Source organism: Suillus subalutaceus (genome assembly GCF_016647625.1).
Source record: "Suillus subalutaceus strain FC151 chromosome Unknown DFJ58scaffold_131, whole genome shotgun sequence".
Taxonomy (NCBI): domain Eukaryota; kingdom Fungi; phylum Basidiomycota; class Agaricomycetes; order Boletales; family Suillaceae; genus Suillus; species Suillus subalutaceus.
Window position 1 is genome coordinate 34,252 of NW_024540380.1, and position 21,742 is coordinate 55,993.

The window sequence follows — 21,742 nt, forward strand, 5'->3', positions numbered from 1 at the left end:
GTTTGGAATTGAGGTGCGTCTTTCAGTGATGGTCACATTGCAACGCACCTTAGTCACTGCCTCGTCGCCCTATGCGGTTATGCCCCAGATCTCCTATGGCTTTGGGCACGAACCCCCAAACGTGTCAAGACCAAGCTGGTCGTTTTGCGATCTGCACTGTGCATTGTATGGTAGTGATTACGAGACGGAAATGGAGAAAATGGTCCATTAAACTGAGCTCCGGTCCTTAACGTATGTCAAGTGTTCTGAGCAGGTACACCAGTCGGATTATTGCGCGATCTCCACCAGCACAAACAGCACAAACCCAATGTCTCTGTCGCGAACATAAGGTGAATAAAACAACGTTCCCGCAACATGTTTCGCAAGCCGTCAAGCGTCCTCTCGGACCAAGATGCAAGCTTAAGGCATCTAAAAATCACTGATATCATAACAACATAAGCCCCATCCACGGAACAATATAAGTATTCATACATGATAGATGTAGATGTAGATGTGCATACCAAAAAATAAAGCACGCTCTTGATTACACTCCCACTCATGATTGAGCTGCCTCCCGGCTAGCGAGGAACGCACCCTTGTCTCTCGTTTTCCCTCTTGCGCCCGAAAGCCCAACACTTGGAAATCCCCGTACATCCTCTCCCCCGATGGCGTGCTCTATGCGCTCATGGGGGACAGGGAATGCAGTAACAGCTGGAGACGCAGATATGGACGGAGCGGGAGTATAAGGTGCCGTGGACTGCGACGCTGTCGAAGACGAGAGAGGCGAAAAGCGTTTTGATGTGCGGTGTTTTGATTTTTTGGCAGGGTTGGGCAGCTGCATCTCGGTCTGTGGGTATGAGGGTGGGACAGCTTGTGCTAACTGGTGATGGTTGTAATGTATATTTGCATCCCCATTGGAGACTGAAGCAGACGTCCGAGAGCGAGAGTCTGAACCCGAACCACTCCAAACAGATTGGCGTTTCTTGCGGGTGTATAACTCCCCGCCGAGGTCAGCATCGTCAACGTCTTCGGAGCCTTCTCCTTCTCCTCCTATGGATGACAATTCTTCTTTCCCCCGTACAAACGGCCCAAATTCATCAGCTGGCAGCGAGGATATCGCAGATTCTCCACTACCCTGGAACCCCTCGAAACCACTGCCTTTTACAAGAGAACCACCATTTAGTGAGAGCAAAGCAGACATGCGCTCTCGCTCCCTGCGCTCCCTGCGCCGTGCCTTCCTCTCTACCTTCCGCTGTGCTTCCTCATCACGTCTGTGCTGCTCAGCTTCTGCGCGGTCTGGAGACGACAGGCGAGCAATAGTCGATGCATCTAGTGGTGCTGCATCCGAGTCGAGCGTGGATGATGATGCAGTGCCAAGTGCTCTCCTCCTCCATCGTTCGTCTTCATCGTCCGAAAGGTAAATCGGCGGGCGGCCGAATAACGTGTACCCGAAGAGTGTCAGCGAGAATGCAGGGCGCTTTCGAGGCTTTCTCCGGCCAGCACCGATGTTAGAGTGCAGGGAGAGCGTTTCTATTTCTGTGTCTGTGTCACGCAAGAGCCCCTCGAGCTCATTTGACGGCGACCTGTGGGTTCTGACATCGCTGCGGGAATTATCATTGGAGTTGACAGGCGCTATGCCACTGAAGCATGGCATACACGAGGCCAAAGCAGCTCGTATGCTGTCCTTGTAGGAGAAGTTGTCTACAGCCATCAGTGTGATCCAGAGAGTTACGGTGACAGTGTGAGGGTGTAATTTTCCAGTGCAAAGTATGTAGGTCAAGAAATAAGTTGCGCCGAGAGGTCGTGGTCACAGTCGTAACGAACTCCGGCCTGCCACAGGCCGCAAGAATGGCAGAGCAGCACAAACACGTGTAACGCGACCTATCGGCCTCGACTATTGATTCCGAACAGCAAGAAAACACCGCAGTTGCCAGCAAACTTCAAAGCAAGTTGAGTAGAAAAATACGACTATTCTTGTATAGTAAGTACTTCTCATTGAACTAAACTGTGATTACATTATACAAAGCGAGTGCGAACTTCAAACCATCCACGAGAAGAGAACAGACAAGAAACATCACTCCATACCAGCCGAATCAGGGTCGAGCAAGCTGTTACTTGGGGTTAGCTCTGAGAATGAAATGCTCTCGAAAAGCTCACCTATACTGTTTCATTAGAGAACACTCACCACCGTTCTCCAGATCGATGTTGTACGAGTAGAAGTAGCCCTCGGACGAGATGACCATGACCTGCGGTAGCGTTCTAAACCAAACATGAGACAACCAGGGTGGGAGTAAAGAAACACATTTAATCATACCCGCTGAGCGCAACAATGCATCTTGCTCCACTTGTTGGCAGTCGCAAGAACGCAAAGTCACGAGATGGTTCCCACATCTCGGTCAGTGTGTTAGGGAGATAGCCCCCAACTGAATGCGACAGACTCTTGGTCATCTGCAGCGACTTGCGACGAAGACTCAAGCTAGACAATATCAGGAAGAAATTTTAGACTGCGAAGAATACAATCAACATACGAAACACCGCTCTTCTTGCGTTCGTCAGCGAATGCTTCATACCCTCCATCCATCCCTACAGGCCCCTCCCTGCCATCAATGGACTCGGGCGGGCTGGACAGGCCATCAGTTCTTCTTACTGGACGAGGAAGACGGAGCTTTTTGAGGGCCAAGTTTGAAGATGTGCACCGTGTCATGTGCCGAGCTGACAGCAAGTAAAGATGATACCACATTGAAGTTGATCGAATATATCCGTGCCTCGCGGGTCCCCCGACGAAATTGGTACAATTTCTCTGCTCCAGGGATGCTCCAAACCCGGATGACAGTGCCTTTGTCGGATGCAGTCGCAAGCATAGTACCTGTCGAATTGATGGAAAGGAAAGAGATTGGCGATTTGTGCGCCTGGATTACATTAGCGACTGTCAATGAGCGTGTGGAGAACAGGAGAACGTCGCCAGATTGGTAACTGGAGGATGGAGCCTGTGACGTAGAGGCCTGACTAGGCGATTGAGTGGTGGGGGAAGGGACAGGGGAAGGATATGCAAGGTAGGAATTGTCAGCGGATGGTGAGAGGGCACATGTTGCTGGCACAGCTCAGCTGTAGATTGTTGGTGAGCGGTAGGTAGCGCGCTCACCTTCTGGGTTGGGTGTAGTCTCTATTATGTGTAGAAGACGCATGTTGGATATGTCATAAATGTATATTTCGACTTCCAACACAATGACAAGGGTTTTCCTGTTCAGTTTGACAGCAAGGATGGAGGACGGGAACAGCAGTTCGCAGATCATGGATTGTCGCTGTCAGTGTAAAGAAATGACATTCAGCTTTATATAGACAGTTTAAGGAATATGCACCTTTGTATTGACAATCTGTAGTTTTCGTGGGCTAGACTGAGGTTGATCAGCGGCACCGACTAGCGCAATGAGTGAAGTGCAGAAGAGCATTTCAACGATTCCACGTGCTCCGTCATCTAGACATAAGACGATCCTGCCACTTCAGTGTCCACGACACCCGTATAAAACATGTCAAAGACGCACTCATGGTGTAGACTCTCCCGAATGGGTCACAATTTGTTATGCTGTAACCCTTTCGAGTTCCAACGGATATGCATCTAAAACACGGTTCGAGAAAGCACTTCTTTATAAGTCTAAGACGCACGAGAAATCTTGGTTGAAGTTAGCGAAAAGCATATTGGCATTCGACTTCTCTGCCATGGTAGCGGGAAGAGGCGTAATGCGCTCTGGTGGCAGCTCTACTAGTAGTACTTGACTTGACATTTCAAACAACTACAAACATCCTGACCTAGTGTGACGAAATCATCCACTACATAGGCAACACAAGTCCTCAGCTAAAACTATTGCACTCTTTCGATATGGAGCAGATACTGTTGATCGACGGAACGGAAGAGCGCGATCTATCCAACCTTGAGCCTCAGTCATCCGAATACACATATACCGAACTGCGCGAGCTGGGTTTGCGAATCTACAAAGAAGTCTGGAAACAATTTTACGAATGGGAACCAAGGGAGTGCCGACAAATCATCCACGCTTTGGCTGGCCGACGTGTCTCTGGAGAAAGAGAAAAATATAATAAGATGATAGATCAGTTACTCGACCCCGGGGCGCTTCAGGATTCGGAGATGCGGATCGACTTGGAGAACCCGAACCAACCTTTGCTATTAGTGACCCAGTACGATGCCGAGGGTCGAGGCATATCATACCCATTAGAGATGGAGGAGATTCTTGTTGATCCTACTTTTGAGGCCCATCCTCCTTACGAGTCTTGTCCACCAATCAATCAGAGCATTCGGGGCTGGGGAGTGGACGACACAGCTGCATTCATTCCGTACGGCGATGAGGAGGGATTCCCCGTCATGGAATATCTAGACCAATTTCAGTCGTTCGCATGGGAAGAAGACTTTGATCCAGACTGTAAGCCACGATCAGTTGAACATGCTGAAACCGCCACTAGAGATTGCATCCCCAGCGGAAATGATCCAAATAGAAACTGCCCGCCGACTACACAACACTTTGAATATCTCGATAAAGAATATTGATCGGATGCGCATCCTCCCAAAATCGCTCCATGAATCGTACAACAAGGGTCTTCTATGGCAGAGATTTCAGCGGTCAGCTCACTTGATTCATGTCCTCTCGAGGATGCACTCATTATTTTATGCAGAGATTTCCTTCGCTGGCCTGGAGGAACTGAGGATGATATGGAGGGGGCCTGCTTCCAACCTGCAGTTGATGATCTCCATAAGAGGTTGACATCCGTTCTTGCGACATTTTGTCCAAACCTTAATTGTCTGCGAACTCTGTGCACGACCCATTGTAAGTTCTATTGTAATTTTTGAATCTATTTCATTCATGTGGTCTGCTAGTGCATCCTCAGTCCGGGTCGTTCGGAGGTGGTGGTAGGCCCAAGGTGACAAATCAGAGCATGCGACTCAGCGAAGGAGAGCCCTGTGGTGACGAATGTTACCGTCTAACAGACGATTCTTACACGGTAGCCATTGTCGTTGAGCACCCCACAACATTAATTCCTGATCCGTGTGGTCCTTAGGACAAAGTCTACTGGGAGAATGAATCCGATAAAGAAGCATTGAAAACAATCTTATCAATCTCACCCAATTTATTTCCTTGTCAGCTTGCGGATCTCTGCTTCAAGCCTTGCCGAGAAGTAAACACGTCCACATGTACCCTACGCTGTCAATCTCACTTCTCTCAAGGTCTTTGTTCAACGATGTGCCATGTTTTCTGACGACTTGACATATGATGATGACTCCGCAGACGACCCGGAAAGTCATACAAAGAACAACAGGACAAGGAGAAAGACACGAAAACGTCGTCTCATTTTTGGTACCCCAATAATGTTTCTGTTGGGTGACCTTGTGTTCTGACTCGCAATCAATTGCAGAAGAAGAAGAAAAACATGCGCCATTCGTCCCGTAAGTTCCCTTCTATGATCAAACAGATAGAGATCATAGGATACTTCATGACGCAGCCTCGAGCCTTGCAACCATAAGGGTCCCTGTGAAAAAGAGTGGTGCGAATGCTACCGTCGGAAACGACACTGCCAACTGGCTTGCCGATGTGGTATAAACTGTCCGTATGGTCATGACTCAATTCGTGATACGGGTCGGGCACTGAACAACTTCAGGTGATCGTCAGTATCGTGGTTGCGAGTGCAAACGCTGTCTTTTAACTTGCCCGTGTGTTAAACATGACCGAGAATGTTTGCCCGGGATATGTCATAAATGCGATGCAAGGTAGGGTACAGCATTTAAACATTCAGTGAGGTGGACTGAATTCCAATTTAGAGGTTAGACTATGTTATTAACACGTTTACGCGCGTGACTTAGTACAAGTGAACTTCGATCAGGCGCAACTGACAACCCATGCGTAAACACAAAGCTTCAGCGAAATGATACTATGGTAAGGACGCCCGTCGTCCACGAGTTATGCTCACCACTGGTCAGGCGGTCGAGATCAGGCAGGCTTATTACGGCCTAGGAGCTTTCGCGGCGCAAGACATGAAGCCTGACGATTTCATCGGAGGTGATGCCGCTTCTTGGGACATTGGAGTCTAACGGCTTATGTTTCTGCTTAGACTATGTCGGCAACATGATGACATTTGAGGATGTTGACGTTCTAAAGTACGCCTTCACATTATTGAACATCGACCGAAACGTCCTCACTTCATGCAGTCCTGTTGCCGAATATAGTGGTCGCAACTATTTTTTCGAATTCTCAAAGAAAAATGAGGAGGAGATGCTTGATGCTGCTCCAGTCGGAAATGCTACTCGTTTCCTGAATCACGAGACCCTGGAAGTGGCCAATTGTGAAGCACGAAGTGAGTCCCAACATGAAGCTATTGATACCCGTCAGCTGAATGATATGTCCTCAAGTTCTTCTCGTCAATGGGGAGCATCATATCGGATTTTACACCAGTAAGATTTCCAGATGGTGTACCGAATCGCTCTACTAATTGCATCATCTGAAGCCAAGGCAGTGGCTCGTGGAGAGGAACTTTTATTGTATTACGGTGACACTTACTGGCTAAACAAGAGAGTCCATTAGAACCATCAAGCGATTGATGGAGGGGGCGAGTATTGGCTCCACAGTATATAGAAGGATTATCGTCCAGGCATAAGATGTTCGTTTCACTTCAGTGCCCACAGCACAAGACATGACAAGGAGGCACTCAGTACTCATTACGTGACGTAGACTCTCAGGCTCGAATGGAACGGTAGTGTGTTCTGGCTACTCTAATTTACATTTCGATTTTCATAAATGCAGACATCATTGACATGCGCTCGAGGAGTCCACAACTTACATAAACTCTAGCAAAAATTCTTGCATTCTTTCGATATGGAACCGATTCTACTAGGTTGATCAATATCAATGGAATGAAAGAGGGTGATCTATCCAACCTTGAGCCTCAGTCATCCGAATACACATACACAGAACTACGCGAGTTGGGCTTGTGAATCTCCAAAAAATGTGGAAATAATTTTATGAATGGGAATCAAATTCAATCAAGGGAGTGCCAACAAATCATCCAGGCCGATTTCGCAAGGCCGCCGAGAAGTAAACAAGTTCAGCGTGACGTGTACCCTGCTACGCTGTCAATCTCATTTCTCAAGGTCTTCATTCAACGATCTCACATATTTCCTGATTATGTGGTATATGTACTATATGATGATGCCCTAGCAGACAACGAGGGAAGGTATACACGGAACAATACAACAGGGACAAAGTTCCTGTCGGTCTGACCACTGGCTATCGCGACGTTGCTAACCGGTGAGTAGTCACTGAAACGACAATTCACATAATTGCTTAAGAATTTATTCCACTGTACATCTGCTAAATTATCTCGAGTATCCTTCACAGAAGTACCTATTGGCTACGAGATTACGGAACGACACCAACGTTGTCTCTTCCCGGTGTAAATAGTATGTGGTTTGACCTCACATGATCTTTAATAGGGTGAGACGACCGCTGGTTAGCAATGCTTACTAGGAAGTGTCTTGTTGAATGAGCGCCAAGGCTTTGTCAGAGCGAGCTTTGATCGAGCATTTAAAGGGCTTGGGGTGGCTGCGAGTGTATATGTCCAGAGCACCGTCGTCATATTAAGATACGCGACATACCTGACCAACCCAGATGAGGGGTCAATTTCAGGGATTATTTCAACGCCATTCTCAACAACCTTTGAAACGTCAAACACCGCAAGTGACATCGCGGTGAATATCCAGATGGATGCATCAGCGAGATGCAGACCTGTACAGTCGCAAGCAACCAACATTAGAAAAGTGCCTTGTTGGTCAGCGCCCTCTGTCAATCGCGCATACCTGGGCAGATCCTGTGGAGCAGAACCTTAGCATTGCATTCAGAATATAACGGCGACTCAATCCTTACCGTCTACCAAAACCAAAGCACACCGTGCGAGGATCGGGCTCGGGCTCCTTTCCATCCTTGCCCAAAAAGCGCTCAGGATTGAATTCCGATGGGTTGGCATATGTTTTTGGATCATTGAGCATGAACCTGTCATAATTCAAAGCGTCAATATATCAGATACACAACAAAGAAAGTACTAACCACATGTTAGGGATTATCAAGGAGCCTTTTGGAATGTAATACCCATCGTGAATGTCGTCCTCGGTGGTGGAGTGATCAACTGACATTAGGCACTATTGGTCAACTAAAGGTTGCGATAAACGAGATATACATACTACTAGGTATGGCAACATTCCAGCGGAGGACCTCCTTGGCAAGCGCCTCGATGTAAGGGAGGGAGGGGCGATCGGAGAAGGAGGGAAGACGATCAGGGCCAACAACAGTATCAATTTCAGCTTGAGCCTTCTTCTGTACATCAGGGAAAAGTGTCATAGCCAGAAAAAATGAGTAGATCGCAGAAACAGTCTGAGAAAACATGCGTTAACCCCAAAATATGATAGTTTTAAACGAGCGAACCGTGTCGGCACCACCGCTTAGAGATACAGCAGACCACTTCACGATGTGATCCTCTTCCGCAGTCAAAGTATGGTCCTTCAACAGATCGGAGGAAAAAGACTTGGGGGCAGTGCCAGCAGCCTGTAAAGCCCAATCAATAGCGCGTGGCGGCACAGCTACAAATCTTGGTCACCATCTGATCTTTAACATACTTGTAGGATACAGCAGCCACCTCTTCGATGGTCTCACGGCACTCACGAGCTAGGCGTTTGAAGCCAGCACCAGGGAACCACTCCGGGAGCCTGGCCACTGGACAATAGTCAGGTTATTAAGCAAATATGTTGAGATGTTATGGCCTTACAGGATGGCAGGAAGTCAACAATAAAATCACCATAAAGACCGTACCGCGAGAATTGATCTAAAGCACGTTGTCCAATGTTAATGAGAGGATCGTTATCCTCCTTGACTTCATAACCATAACAGATGCGCAGACTGATAGCGGCAATAGTACTATAAAAATTCAAGATCAGGCCAATGGTACTACAAAACACATACAGTCGAATGTGGGTTTGCAGGCTGTCGGGTTTCGCGAGTGTACGCTCCAGGAATCGGCGAGTCTCGAATCTCCTCCATGGGGTGATAGACAACCAAGGCAGAGCGACTGCCAATGACGCGGTGACAATTCTTGCGGAACAAGCGAAAGCGTTCACCGTAACGGAGATAAGGTAGTGTTTGCTTATAACCCATAAGTTCGCCACTCATAGGAACAACCGGACGGTCAGAGTATATAGAGCTCTTCTTGTCTAGCATTTCCACCGCAGTTTTGACGGAGTTCAACACAAAGATGTGCTGACCCAAAACATTGACATGCGAAATATCACCTGCACGGAAGGGCGTTGAAATGCATGATTTTGAAAGATGGGAGGCTTTTACCATACTTCTTGCCCCACTCAGCGAAGGTGAGCCAGGGCTTGACATGAGGTATGTCTTGAATGTTCCCAACGAGAGGCAGGCCCCGAGGGCCTGGGGGATATGGTGCATGATTCTTCTTGACGAATACCTGCATCATCAGATACACTCCGACGCCAGCAAGACAAACGTATAGCAAAGTAACAACGGTGAGTGTCGCCATGTTTGACTATTAGCAGAAGATGAGCAAGGGCGGTGTGGTCATCAGAAGATATGCCAAGTGGAGTACCTGGGTTGAACCTGTGAAGCGGAGGGACATCTTATATCTCTTTCTGACGGTGCTGATTTATGTTAGTAGTACGGGTCTGCGACTGCATTTTGTTATTAACGCAATAGGAGGCTGCCAAGTCAGACTGTCAGACAAGATCCTGCTGGCATGCAACAGTAAAACCACCGATTCCTTATCACTGTGGGAAGGGACTCCAAGCCCATGAATTATAGTAGTGAAAAGCCAATAGAGAGAGCCACTGAAACTCTCTGAAACTAGTAATGAATCGACGGCCAATGAATCCATCAGTGATTGAATTGTCGACATGGCCACTGATTCTTGATGTGACGTAGTAGCCACTGAATTCGATACTAGGGGTCGGCATTGTCGACTATTTACCTTGCTCCGGTTGATTCCGGCGCTTCAGCCGATTTTATTCAAGACTGTCGAATACTACTACAAGAAAACGTGCTGAAAAGATAGGAAATACGACTCGCTTGGAACGCTTCGAGATACAAGTACAATTATGAGGGCAGTAGAAGGCACTGTGCCTCTTTTTAGGCTTTCGAACCACTCGCGTCAGTCTCGGTGAATTTTTTAATTTTCCGGTCAGTCTTCGTTGTCGTTGTCGTGTGGGCATTTGTAGTTGGTATTGTGGACCACACCGAGCCTCAGGATAGTAACGTTTCCCGCGGTCGCTTGGAAAGTATCATGGTTAGATTTTCCAATGACGGAGGGTGGACTCAATCTCCGCGATGGAACCGTTGAGAGCGGTATTTGTATGGATAGGTTGAATACGAATGCCTTCATATAGAAGACAAGGAGAGATGTTACTTGGAAATTATATTTGATGCTATCGAAGTGCAGCGCAAATTTGTCCAGAATAGGCCAGTTTGCCGTTTCGTTGTCCATCTACGGAGCATCTTCGACAGCTTGTCCATGAGGGGAGTCAGGTACGGCGTTATCCTTCTTGTTTTAAGTTGTCATGTAAAGGTGTCACGTACCCTTAAGGCGAATACGTTTCTTACAAAACGTACTCATGCGTCGATCTGTGGTGGCAAATTGGCCTTGCAACGTCTCAAGGTTTGTGATTCCTGCTTGGCAGTCCGTTGCAAGGTCAGGGTGGGCGGGTCGAGTAATATGGAACCGATATTTAACTTTTTCTAAAGGGCTCATGCCATTGGCGATATGGTTTCCTGCAGGTCCACATTTCAGGCGATAGGTGGATACACGACCTACTATGACGAGTTTGGCCGGGAGTTCACTACTTTCGTTGACGAGTTCCAGTCCACTGCTGGAATGTTGCCAAATGGTATTTGGGGATGAGATGTGGTTGCTGATGTCTTCGTTGCATGTTCAGTGGTCTGTGCAATAACCATAGTTAATCACGTGGGTTATAAATTATTTTTCTTCACACGGACTATTGCTTACGTTGGCACATTTTTACCAACATATGCACATGACCTTGCGGAGCAAGGTGATGGTATGATATAGAGTATACCCCCGGGTACCACCTGGGCGTGGTGACCTCGCTGGCGACCCCCGCCAGACCTTAGTAACTGGTCAGTAGTTACTGAAATGGCAATTCACATTGTTGCTCCACGTGTAGTACATCTACTACTCGATCTTAATATCAAGTATCCTGCACACAAGTACCTAAATATTGACTGCGAGATTGCACAACTGCATAAACCTTTTTGTCTCCTGGTATATTCAATGTGACCTCACATTATCTTTAACAGGGTGAGATGACTGCTAGTTAGCAATACTTAGGAAGTGTCTTGTTGAATGAGCGCCAGGGCTTTGTCAGAGCGGGCTTCGATCGAGCATTTAAAGGGCTTGGGGTGACTGAGAGTGTGTATGTTCAGAGTACCGTGATCATATTAAGATATGCGACATACCTGATCAACCCAGATGAGGGGTCAATTTCAGGGGTTATTTCAACACCATTCTCGACAACCTTGGAAACATCAAACACCGCAAGTGACATCACGGTGGATATCCAGATGGATGCATCAGCGAGATGCAGACCTGTACAGTCGAAAACAACCAACGTTAGAAAATTGCCTGGTTAGTCAGTGCCCTCTGCCAATTGCGCATACCTGGACAAAGACTGTGGAGCAGAATCTTAGCATTCCACTCAGAATATAACAGCGACTCGATCCTTACCGTCTACCAAAACCAAAGCACACCGTGCGAGGATCGGTCTCAGGCTCTTTTCCATCCTTGGCTAAAAAGCGCTCAGGATTGAATTCTGAGGGGTTGGCATATGTCTCTGGATCATTGAGCATGAACCTGACATAAATCAGAAAATATACCGGATACATGTAACAAAAAAAATACCAACCATATGTTAGGGATTATCAATGAGCCTTTTGGAATGTAATACCCATCGTGGATGTCGTCCTCAGTGGTGCAGTGATCGACTGACATTAGGCACTGTTATTCAACTAAATGTTGCGATAAACAAGATACACATACTACTAGGTATGACAACATTCCAGCGGAGGACCTCCTTGGCAAGCGCCTCGATGTAAGGAAGGGAGGGGCGATCAGTGAAGGAGGGAAGACGATCAGGGCCAACAACAGCATCAATTTCAGCTTGAGCCTTCTTCTGTACATCAGGGAAAAGTGTCATAGCTAGGAAAAATGAGTAGATCGCAGAAACAGTCTGAGCAAACAGGCGTTAGCCCCAAAATATGTTGGTTTCAAACGGACGAACCGTGTCGGCACCACCGCTGAATAGGGATGCAGCAGACCACTTCACAACATGATCCTCTTCCGCAGTCACAGTACGGCCCTTTAACAGATCTGAGGAAAAAGACTTGAGGGCAGTGCCAGCAGCCTGTAAAACTCAATCAATGTACGTGACGCCGGAACAGCTACAAATCTTAGTCACCATCTGATCTTTGACAAACTTGTAGGGTGCAGCGGCCATCTCTTCGACGGTCTCACGGCACTCACGGGCTAGGCGTTTGAAGCCAGCACCAGGGAACCACTCCGGGAGCATGGCCACTAGAACATAGTCAGGCTGTTGAAAGAAACCGTCGAGATGTCATGGCCTTACAGGACGGCAGGAAGTCAACCATAAAATCACCAGTGATGCCGTACCGCGAGAATTGATCTAAAGCGCGTTCTGCAACGTCAACAAGAGGATCATTATCCTCCTTAACTTCATAACCATAACAGATGCGCAGAATGATAGCGCCAGCGGTGCTATAAAGATTCAAGATCAAGCTACTAATACTATAAAACACATACTGTCGAATGTGTGCTTGCAGTCGGTCCGGTTTCGCGAGCACACACTTCAGGAATCGGCGGGTCTCCATCTCCTCGATGGGGTGGTAGACAACCAAAGCAGAGCGACTGCCAAAGATGCGGTGGCAATTCTTGCGAAACAAGCGAAAGCGTTCACCGTAACGGAGATAAGCCAGAGTTTGTGCGTAGCCCATAAGTTCGCCACTCATAGGAACAACCGGACGGTCAGAGTATATAGAGCTCTTCTTGTCTAGCATTGCCACCGCAGTTTTGACGGAGTTCAACACGAAAATGTGTAGACCCAGAACATTGATATGCGAAATATCACCTGCACGCAAGGGCGTTGAAATGCATGATTTTGGAAAAAACGGGAGGCTTGTACCATACTTCTTGCCCCATTCAGCGAAGGTGAGCCAGGGCTTGACATGAGGTATGTCTTGAATGTTCCCAACGAGAGGCAGGCCCCGAGGACCAGGGGGATATGGTGCATGATTCATCTTGGCGAATACATGTTTCATCAGATACACTCCGACGCCAGCAAGACAAAGGTACAGCAAAGTAACAAAGGCGAGTGTCAACATGATCGACTATTAGCGGAAGATGAGCAAGGGTGGTGTGGTCATCAAGCAAGAGAAATGCCAAGCGGAGTGCCCGGTTTGAACCTGTGAACCGGAGTATCTTATATCTCTTTCTGACGGGGCCAGGCACTCGTATTAGTACGGTCTGCGACCAGCTTTGGCAGTGCGTTATTAACGCAATCCTGCTGGCATGACGTCACCAATATGAAAACGAGCGCTTAATGACACACTTTGTATTTCTTGATGTTTCTTGAGTGCTGCTCATGTCATGCGCGATTAACGCAATAGGTGCAGCTGGCACAACGATGGCGCTGGACAACAAACCTTGTCGCTTAAACTTGGTGCATCAATGGTTGCATCATAATGTTAATTTACTCGTGATCAGCTTAGATTCTCCGATATCAGTCTCTAACCCTAGGGGCTAGAGCTAACGTCGGATCAAATGCAATGTTGCACTGAGGGGCATCCAGGATAGCCCTATTGCGTGGAATTGTCATCGATGGTCCCGCCCACGCCAGGATATTCTACCCACCCGTGGCACCTGTGCAAGATCGCCTCCATTGACGAGTACCCACTTTCCTTTGCTGTATGGCACAATCATGCTCAGGTCGAACAAACCAATGAGAACATGAGCATTATCCTCAACCCTCGCCATCTTTTCATGCATGCGGGTAGATCTGGGCGTGAATCTCTAGCAGATCATTGGAGGGAATCTTCGTAATCAGCGAGATCATGTGGTCGGCGAGTTCAACAGTCGTCCTCAGTCATCTCTCTAATTGCTGATGGCTTCCGCTTTTCTGTGATGTGACTTCATAGGTGTGTGGAGCGAGAAAATCCTGCGGGGTCCACCCCCTCTTGAACTACTCATCCATGCTGAAGGTCGGACGGCGGCAATAACTAACGGAGATAGGCAATGCAGACATGCGCGTTACAATACCATCTAAACATTGCTCGGATAGTTCATTCCAGTTCTGAATCCATGCTTCTTGTCAATGCAACGTGTCCGGCCATGCAAGCGGAGAGCGTCTTCTCGCAGAACTGAATCCTTCGCACGACAACCTTCGACCCCGTGGTAGCTTCATGATGTCTCCGAATGTGGGTTCGCCCATGAGTAATTGTCCCCACGACGCAATACCAGCGCAAACGTCATGAGCCCGGATATTTCTCCAATATTGCGGTATTAAATAAAGATTGTGGATAGTTGTCAAGAAGGTTGGACGCACGTATCGGCGGGGATGTAAGGTATACACGGGATAATGATGCACCGAACCTATGACGCGATAAGGTATAAGCGACGGGCTTGGTACTCCAAGTCTGCGTAGCCTCTCCATGGTAGTGCGAAGGGATGCCTGAGCATATCACTCGGAGACTGTTTCAAATACAACGAGATAGGTGATCCGGTTCTGGATCTTGCAGTTTGAGTTGTTGGCAACGTGGATGACAAACTTGTGCACGCAGCCATAGACCAGTGAGTGAGTTTGAAATGCAACTGACTGAGCTGCGATACGTACAAGAAGACGGAGGTGAACACTACAGTGAGTACTTGCAAGAGACGGCTGGGAGTGACATGATTACGCAATTAATGGTGGAGTGCGAAGTAAAGTGCTGACAAGCTATCCTTTTGTCACCAGAGAAATGACTGGGGTGTGGTTAGTCTACTGAACAAGGTGATAGCACGACAAAAAAATCTGATTAGCGCAGAAGCCGCCCGTGCCATCTTCCCACCAGAAGTGGTGAAACAGTGCAGGGAACTTATGATTAGTAACAACACGAAACACCAAAGCCTCGGAGTTCACGAACGTTCATCGATTCCATCCAAACTGCACTAGGGCAGAGAAGACTGGCAGCGCTAGAGAACCGGCCAGTGCTCCGCTAATTAGAGCGATCAGATCGATCAACAATGATGTTGGATGAAGAAGCGGTCTATTACATAAGTCACCAGTAAAAAAACACCAGGCCGAGGATGCATTGGGAATTACGTAAGCTTAACGTTGGGGTCCACCGTGTGACAAAGCTAGTACGCATTCTTACTCGTATTCTACTTTGCACGCGGCGTGAGTGCTTAATTCGAACGTTTTTGCGTCTTCTGAAGTTGCTCATGCGTTAATGATGTTGCTGTCTCTGATCAGTACATACCCCACCAGTGCATGGCGGCCTGATAGTCCGCAAAATTGTCTCGCTCGTGCAGATGTTTGTACCAGTGGGATCATGTTACTAGTAAGCTTTTTGGCCGACTCTGGTGTAGGAAGAGAGTCAACGATGAACACTTCTTGAGTGCTCTGGATGGAACATAACAATATCGATCGGAGTCTCTTGCGCTGATTTGGTGTCCGAATAGTTTTTAGGGAGCAAGCAAACCAATATCGTATTGCATCGTATCACAACTGGAACCGAGCGCTCCCCACTGCTCCCCCCGTCCATACTTGCCCAAGGGAAAAGTTTCAGCGACACTCTTGAGACAGTTCGGTTGAAGCTGAAATTATCCGGATGTCTCGTAACAAACGAAGTCCCTTGCATATCGCATCCCTGGCGCTCTGGCTGCGTGCAGGGTCCGCATGACCTGTTGCAAACTTTCAAATTGGATCGTTCATTGAGTGCATACAGTCACACGGTACAGTATCTATAAAGAAGGGCCGACTTGTCAGAGTCTTCCTTCTACTTATATGCATAGGGGACATATCATCTACATTTGGTGCCGTTGACGCGGCCTGCCAAGGTTCTTAGATAAGTACACCACTTTCCGATGTTCCTGGTTGCTGCGCTCCACCACTCGTTGAAGCATGATTGCATCAAGATTTGTACCTCTGCGATCGTCGCGCGCACCTGCCATTAATGTACGTGCAACACATCATATCGTCCACTGAGCTTGCGAGCTAAGGGCTAAACCCTTCATGCATTCATGTGCAACAACCCAGGTACACCCTGTTATCCGCTACAAACCTATTATAGAATAACCACTTGCCACGTAGAATCACGCACTAGACTGTAAAGTCATGAGCTGGCCGCAACACCGGCCTGCACCTGCTCTGCTCTGCCTAGGTTTGGTCGGATGCCCGCTCCGCCGCGCAGGGTTGCTCGTGGTCCGTGGAGCATGCCAGCACTACCCCGGCGTCGCGTGAAGCTTGTACCCGACCGGTTTAAAAACTGTCGCGGCGCAATCCTACAGGCTATTCGTCAACCCACCATGCTAAATAAAAATCACATTCCAAATCCACATCATATCGCAAACAATGTTCCATTCTGACACAGATCTGCTAGGATCTCTGACCGTTGAAGTCTCTCAGCAGCTGAAGGATTATGAAGATCAAGCCTTGCTCGAGATGATACGGCCGAATCTTGCAACTCAATTTGTGCAGGATGCCCCCGAGTTGGCCAAATTCCGCGAGAACCATTGCGCAAAGCGATCCGATGGATGATAAGGAATTCCTACGCATCTTCCGAGAATCCATTCCACCACAAACTATGAAGCTTACAGGCCGTTCATAGCAAAGTTTTTTGCAACCCCTTGCAAGGAGGGCTGACGTCAAGAACATGTTCGCCCCAGGACTACCCTACTTCCTTGCCATGTCCAGTATGACATCTGGCAAATCAGTAAAGACATTCCCAAGATATCGGCCTCTCCCGCATCTGTTGCGAAACCCTCTTTATCTCGCGCTTCCCCAGTCAGAGGGAACTACCTTATCACCAACTTCTATGAGATATTCGCAAATCTTAAAAATAGATTGCGAAGACGGTCAATCCAAGCAGGTGACAGTCTGCTCGTTGAGCATTGGCTTTCTGCGAATGGCAATGAACTGGGACGCCGAGCATGACAACGAGAGGCTCGACTTATGGGGTAAGCCCGTCATGTCACTTTTCCTTGCGCATGCTGATCCCCAGCCAAATTTCAGTGCCGGGGCAAACAGATCCATACGCGATTTCCTTGGTCAAAAGCTATCGCGCGTTCTTCATTCTGAATGCTCTGTTTGCATTTGCAGACCGTCGTGTGACGATCATCCGCTTCTTCTTTGCTAATGTATTCGTCATTTTTTGCAGTATATAGAGGATGAGTGGTCTCCACTCATCGACTGCATTGAGAAAGGTATCATCCCGGATGTTGAAGACATAGACCGTTTGCGAGCACCTTTGGAGGTCATATTTTTCTTGCTTGTTACATTCCATTCGGCTCACAAGGTCTTTCAGAAACTGTTTAAGCCAAATCCTCTTCGTGCTGCAGAACTTCGGGAAATCGGGCCTCCTGGCATCCAGGGTTGGGCGGTCCGCGTGTGGGCCTCACTTGGAAAAATTCATTGGGGTTACTGGAGGTCCGGCTGCTACAGCCGTTTCTAAGGCACGTCAAGTATGGAAGGTTTATAACCCAACTGACAGCCAACCACACACAAGCTTACTCACGTCCTCGGACCTTCTATCCCCACGCAAGCTACCGGTTATGGCAGCTCAGAGGGTGGCATCGCCCTACCATACCACAAAGGCAATCCTAACACTGACTATAAGGTCCTCTTTGTGGATTTGCTCACCGAATTTCTGGACGTGCGTTCCAACGAGCCTCCTGAGCGTGTATTGCCCATTGTAAGAACCACTCGCTGCGTCCCACCTTTGTCTATACTCATCCGTGTCATAGTACGAACTGGTACTTGGAGGGCATTATGAGCCTGTTTTAACGACTCGCAGTGGCTTGTGGAGATATCGCATTGGCGATGTCATTACCGTTAAAGGCTTTGCGCCAGATGACGGATTGCCTGTTATCAATTACCTTCACCGGCGAGAGTGAGTTGCCGCATTATCGGTTTTAGGAGCTGAACTAATATCGCCCGATTTGGAAGTGGCGAACTTGTGATGGCATTCGGAACAACGTGCACTGAATCGCAATTGACGAATGCGATCGTATCTGCCGCCAATCGATGGATCGGCCAAATCATAGATTTCACCATTGTAGGCGACGACCGAGACACGCCTATAACTTATGGGTATTTGATAGAAATTGGAGGAGAAATAGGTTCGTGCTTACCACGCGACGGGACTAAGCTAGACTGAGCTAATCGATGTTTGCAGGAAAGGACGCGAGAATGGCGATACAGCAAACTTTTGAAGATCTCATGGCGGCAAACGCCGAGTTTCGCACTGCTTTCTGGCAAGGCCGAGCAAGAAAGCCGACCATTCGTCTCTTGGAGAAAGGCGCATTTTCAGAATATCGTCAACAGAAGTGCAACAAGGCGAACGTCTCGATATCCCAGGTGAAGGTCCCCGTCGTCCTATCCGACCCAACACTTAGGGAATGGCTCCTGCAACAAGTTGTAATCGAGCTGTAACAGAGTCTGGTCGGAATCTGTCCATTGCTCTCACAAATGACTACGTTCATGTATCGAACAGATTTACCTCTTGGGTCGTTCTGTCGGATGTGTTCGCATTGACACGAGTCATATAAACTGAAGACCGCTCCCAATGCCCGTTCATGCAACTACTTCAACAAAATGCTAAACAGAAAGGGAATCACTGGGAGAGACTAAAAACGTCAGTACCAGCCTAAGAGTAGTGTTCTCACTCACAACAAGCAATCAATGCGACTACGGCAGAGGCAACCACGAACATTGAGATACACAACAGTCTTCTCATGACTGTTCTATATCTCAGTGTTCTGGACTGTAGCCTATAGATATTGTTTTATGATATGATCAGCGGGCAAGTGATACTTTATAGTAGCTGTCGCCGGTCACCACGCTGTGTTGGCCATCACCGACGGGCGAGAGTTGCGACGCATCGGTATTCGATGTTCCGTCGGTCCCTGAGGCCTGGTCCCGGATCCTGGTATGATAACAGGAATAGATATGATAACGGAATCCCAGATACGGCCCGGGTGATGATCAAAACCCTGCAACAACGTAATGGGATTGGCCGGGATCCAGGCCGATCCAGGGCCTCACATACTTATTACGTCGTGCTCGTTTTCTTCTGATCGGCAGCATCACTTCCGGTAAGACCTAGGGGCATCGAACTCATCATGATGGGATGGGTACCAAGGAGTTTGTGGTCTGCGTGACTAAATTGCAGGATGTGAATCTGATAAGCAATATTCGGCACTTCGGCTCTGTCCTCGTACTGTATCTCGCTGAATTCTTCGTAAAATGGCCCCTCGAAAGATCGCAAGGTGAAAGTAATGCATGGTTTCCCGTTGAATTTCCACGCCAGATATCAACCTCCCCTCCAAGAACTGTGACCGACATCGTCTGGGACTCGTTCATCCGGAAAAACCTTCCCGTCTTAACTTAGAGAAAATTATAATAATTAGTATTAGTTTGACCTGAACTTGCCGGTCTAGCAAAAAATTGCCTATTAGGCTCTCTGGTCTATCGAAATTGTGTGTAGCTAGCGCAAAGTTACAAAAGTATTTATGTACTCGAGTATTAATAAAAAGACTGGCACTTATCGAGGACATTAGCAGAAGTCCAGTCACGAGAAGCAATACAGCCGAAACACGGGATTATATGAGCGCTACAATGTACATTGATAAGAGGTACAAACACTAGGGCCAAGTGTTCCCCGTTTGTGATAACGCGTGAGACCTCGCATAGGCCGTAATTGTGATCAGGCACACGAAACGCGGAGGATCATTCGACGTAAGCCAGATGCTTCTGAGGGTGGGGTATCGATGGAAACAGCAAGGGGGGGTGATGGCCTTGGGAGGGATCGAGAAAATAAAACAAACCTGCGCAACTCGATACCCTGTGTATGTATAGTTGGCTAACATAATGATGACTCACCCTCGAATATTTTCTGTGGAAACTAAGATACCTCGTCCATTGAGTGGCGTCGTGATCAGAAAAATGACCTGTTGCATAGAATAAATCGTGGATAAACTTGAAGGTGACAAAGTGCGTTGGCAACGTTCATTGATGATAGCGGATAATGACTTCTCTCTCGCCAGTTTACACACAGTTTCTGTATTCACAGTCGTCTCATCTTCGGAGGGTTGCGCGTCTAAAACGGCTGGGGGGAACGGCGGACTGATGGGGGTACGCCTCACATCAAGCCATTCGTGAACTCAGAGATGCGTCAGGGACAACGGGTGTCCCTCAGACTAGATAATATTGTCCTCCTTAGAGAACCCTCCATAGGACATAGAAATGTAATTTTTTTAAAAGACTTCTCTTCGCATGACGATCGTTTAAGAACATACTCATATAATGAAGGAACAACCAGCTGGCCCGTCCGAGGAGAAGAATGACATTATCTTCACCCTCAACGACAACGAGTCCGTTTCACAGGATCTTACGCCATCAAAGGCGGGTGTAAGTGTGAGATGAACTCTGGCACTTTCGGGCCGCACAAAGCAAGGGTCGTACTATCCGACAAGGCTTGATCAGAAGAAGAGAGGCACCGGAATTGAAAAAAAAAAAAATACGTAGTAGGATGTCATCCTGTATGTAAAGATATCCTGTTTCGTTCTGACGAATTCGTCTAACAGGTTCATGTGAGAGCAATGCACTCCGGAGTCCACTGTGACCGCAGCGTCGAGCCGTGTCTGATAGTCACCCGAATAGAAGGAAAATGGCCGTTACTTACTGAGGATGGAAGACGAGAGATTTCGGTCGTGGAGCGATATTGTATTTTAATATTTATCATCATTATTTAAAGCCTCGCGGCGAGTATTTGAGCTTGAAGGCAGGTGAGGCGGACTCTGAATCTGATGTTTCAGGACCGAACACGAAGGGTATCTGAGTCCGATCAGAAGTTCAGCCTACTTGCAAATCCAAAGCATGGATAGAAGGGACAGAGCACACTGGCTAGTTGGCGCTTCTGGGCCAGAAAACATATAACCAGGTAGGAGAGCTCCAAGTCAGCGGCGCCGGCTTTATTTGGCGGAATCCCAATGCGGTTGAATGCAAACAAATGTGAAGCATAAACTTGTTTGTGCATGTCCCTCACGGTGGGCCGTCATATTCCAGTCATAAGTGAGGTGTCTTTTCATAGTGCCACGTCAAATGGCCATTATTCTTGTATTCGCTGCTGTATTTGATTGTCACTCATATCATTGTGCAAGTAAGTACAAGCCGTCTGATACACGTACCAACTTGAATGACCTCTCAGCCGGAGTCTAGACAGAGTCCCTCGTTTTTTCTTTTCGTCTTTGCTGTCACTGAGCTCGTGCGGTATGTAGTTTTGTGGAATATTGGTCTCCTGGGATGCAGAACAGGGTGAGCGACTGTGGTACTCGGGTGGCTAAAAGAAATCAAGTAAAAAGAGCCTGGGCCATAAATATTCCAAGTCTACAATCCATGCAGTGAGTGCTACGA

At 47.8% G+C, this 21,742-nt stretch overlaps 6 protein-coding genes across 6 annotated transcripts; 2 read left to right on the forward strand and 4 right to left on the reverse strand.

Moving 5' to 3' along the window:
• Window positions 1-382: 382 nt before the first annotated feature.
• Window positions 383-1,861, reverse strand: DFJ58DRAFT_86267 (uncharacterized protein). Its single transcript, XM_041394076.1, has one exon. It carries the CDS (start codon window positions 1,688-1,690, stop codon window positions 536-538), a length of 1,155 nt encoding a protein of 384 aa, XP_041239228.1. The 5' UTR covers window positions 1,691-1,861; the 3' UTR covers window positions 383-535.
• Window positions 1,862-1,875: 14 nt separating this feature from the next.
• DFJ58DRAFT_809724 (WD40 repeat-like protein) lies at window positions 1,876-3,723 on the reverse strand. The gene is made up of 9 exons (XM_041391368.1): window positions 3,643-3,723; window positions 3,522-3,595; window positions 3,339-3,454; window positions 3,122-3,281; window positions 2,641-3,070; window positions 2,508-2,618; window positions 2,294-2,455; window positions 2,137-2,238; window positions 1,876-2,087 (listed from the first exon to the last, which is right to left on the reverse strand). The coding sequence occupies exons 1-9, from the start codon at window positions 3,696-3,698 to the stop codon at window positions 2,054-2,056; spliced, it is 1,245 nt and encodes a 414-aa protein (XP_041239229.1). The 5' UTR covers window positions 3,699-3,723; the 3' UTR covers window positions 1,876-2,053.
• Window positions 3,724-3,793: 70 nt separating this feature from the next.
• On the forward strand, window positions 3,794-6,797 carry DFJ58DRAFT_809727 (uncharacterized protein). The gene is made up of 15 exons (XM_041391369.1): window positions 3,794-4,415; window positions 4,471-4,612; window positions 4,666-4,817; window positions 4,868-4,992; window positions 5,050-5,166; window positions 5,216-5,345; window positions 5,404-5,434; window positions 5,491-5,591; window positions 5,647-5,755; window positions 5,867-5,921; window positions 5,966-6,044; window positions 6,097-6,142; window positions 6,194-6,339; window positions 6,395-6,436; window positions 6,490-6,797. The coding sequence occupies exons 1-15, from the start codon at window positions 3,857-3,859 to the stop codon at window positions 6,564-6,566; spliced, it is 1,911 nt and encodes a 636-aa protein (XP_041239230.1). The 5' UTR covers window positions 3,794-3,856; the 3' UTR covers window positions 6,567-6,797.
• Window positions 6,798-7,504: 707 nt separating this feature from the next.
• DFJ58DRAFT_916620 (cytochrome P450) lies at window positions 7,505-9,964 on the reverse strand (the record flags this gene model as incomplete). The annotated part of the gene is made up of 13 exons (XM_041395488.1): window positions 9,637-9,964; window positions 9,372-9,576; window positions 9,149-9,319; window positions 8,994-9,099; window positions 8,800-8,948; window positions 8,632-8,747; window positions 8,460-8,579; window positions 8,219-8,408; window positions 8,085-8,163; window positions 7,928-8,030; window positions 7,838-7,907; window positions 7,637-7,766; window positions 7,505-7,583 (listed from the first exon to the last, which is right to left on the reverse strand). Exons 1-13 carry the CDS (start codon window positions 9,664-9,666, stop codon window positions 7,505-7,507), a joined length of 1,548 nt encoding a protein of 515 aa, XP_041239231.1. The 5' UTR covers window positions 9,667-9,964.
• A 1,233-nt stretch (window positions 9,965-11,197) lies between these two features.
• Window positions 11,198-13,563, reverse strand: DFJ58DRAFT_688955 (cytochrome P450). The gene is made up of 11 exons (XM_041383355.1): window positions 13,256-13,563; window positions 12,877-13,201; window positions 12,683-12,831; window positions 12,515-12,630; window positions 12,338-12,460; window positions 12,097-12,286; window positions 11,963-12,041; window positions 11,785-11,910; window positions 11,724-11,728; window positions 11,517-11,652; window positions 11,198-11,463 (listed from the first exon to the last, which is right to left on the reverse strand). Exons 1-11 carry the CDS (start codon window positions 13,452-13,454, stop codon window positions 11,385-11,387), a joined length of 1,527 nt encoding a protein of 508 aa, XP_041239232.1. The 5' UTR covers window positions 13,455-13,563; the 3' UTR covers window positions 11,198-11,384.
• Window positions 13,564-17,015: 3,452 nt separating this feature from the next.
• On the forward strand, window positions 17,016-18,875 carry DFJ58DRAFT_857760 (GH3 auxin-responsive promoter-domain-containing protein; the record flags this gene model as incomplete). The annotated part of the gene is made up of 8 exons (XM_041393951.1): window positions 17,016-17,286; window positions 17,342-17,436; window positions 17,487-17,582; window positions 17,634-17,708; window positions 17,835-18,020; window positions 18,073-18,218; window positions 18,275-18,447; window positions 18,504-18,875. 8 exons carry the CDS (start codon window positions 17,016-17,018, stop codon window positions 18,758-18,760), a joined length of 1,299 nt encoding a protein of 432 aa, XP_041239233.1. The 3' UTR covers window positions 18,761-18,875.
• Between the last annotated feature and the right edge of the window lie 2,867 nt (window positions 18,876-21,742).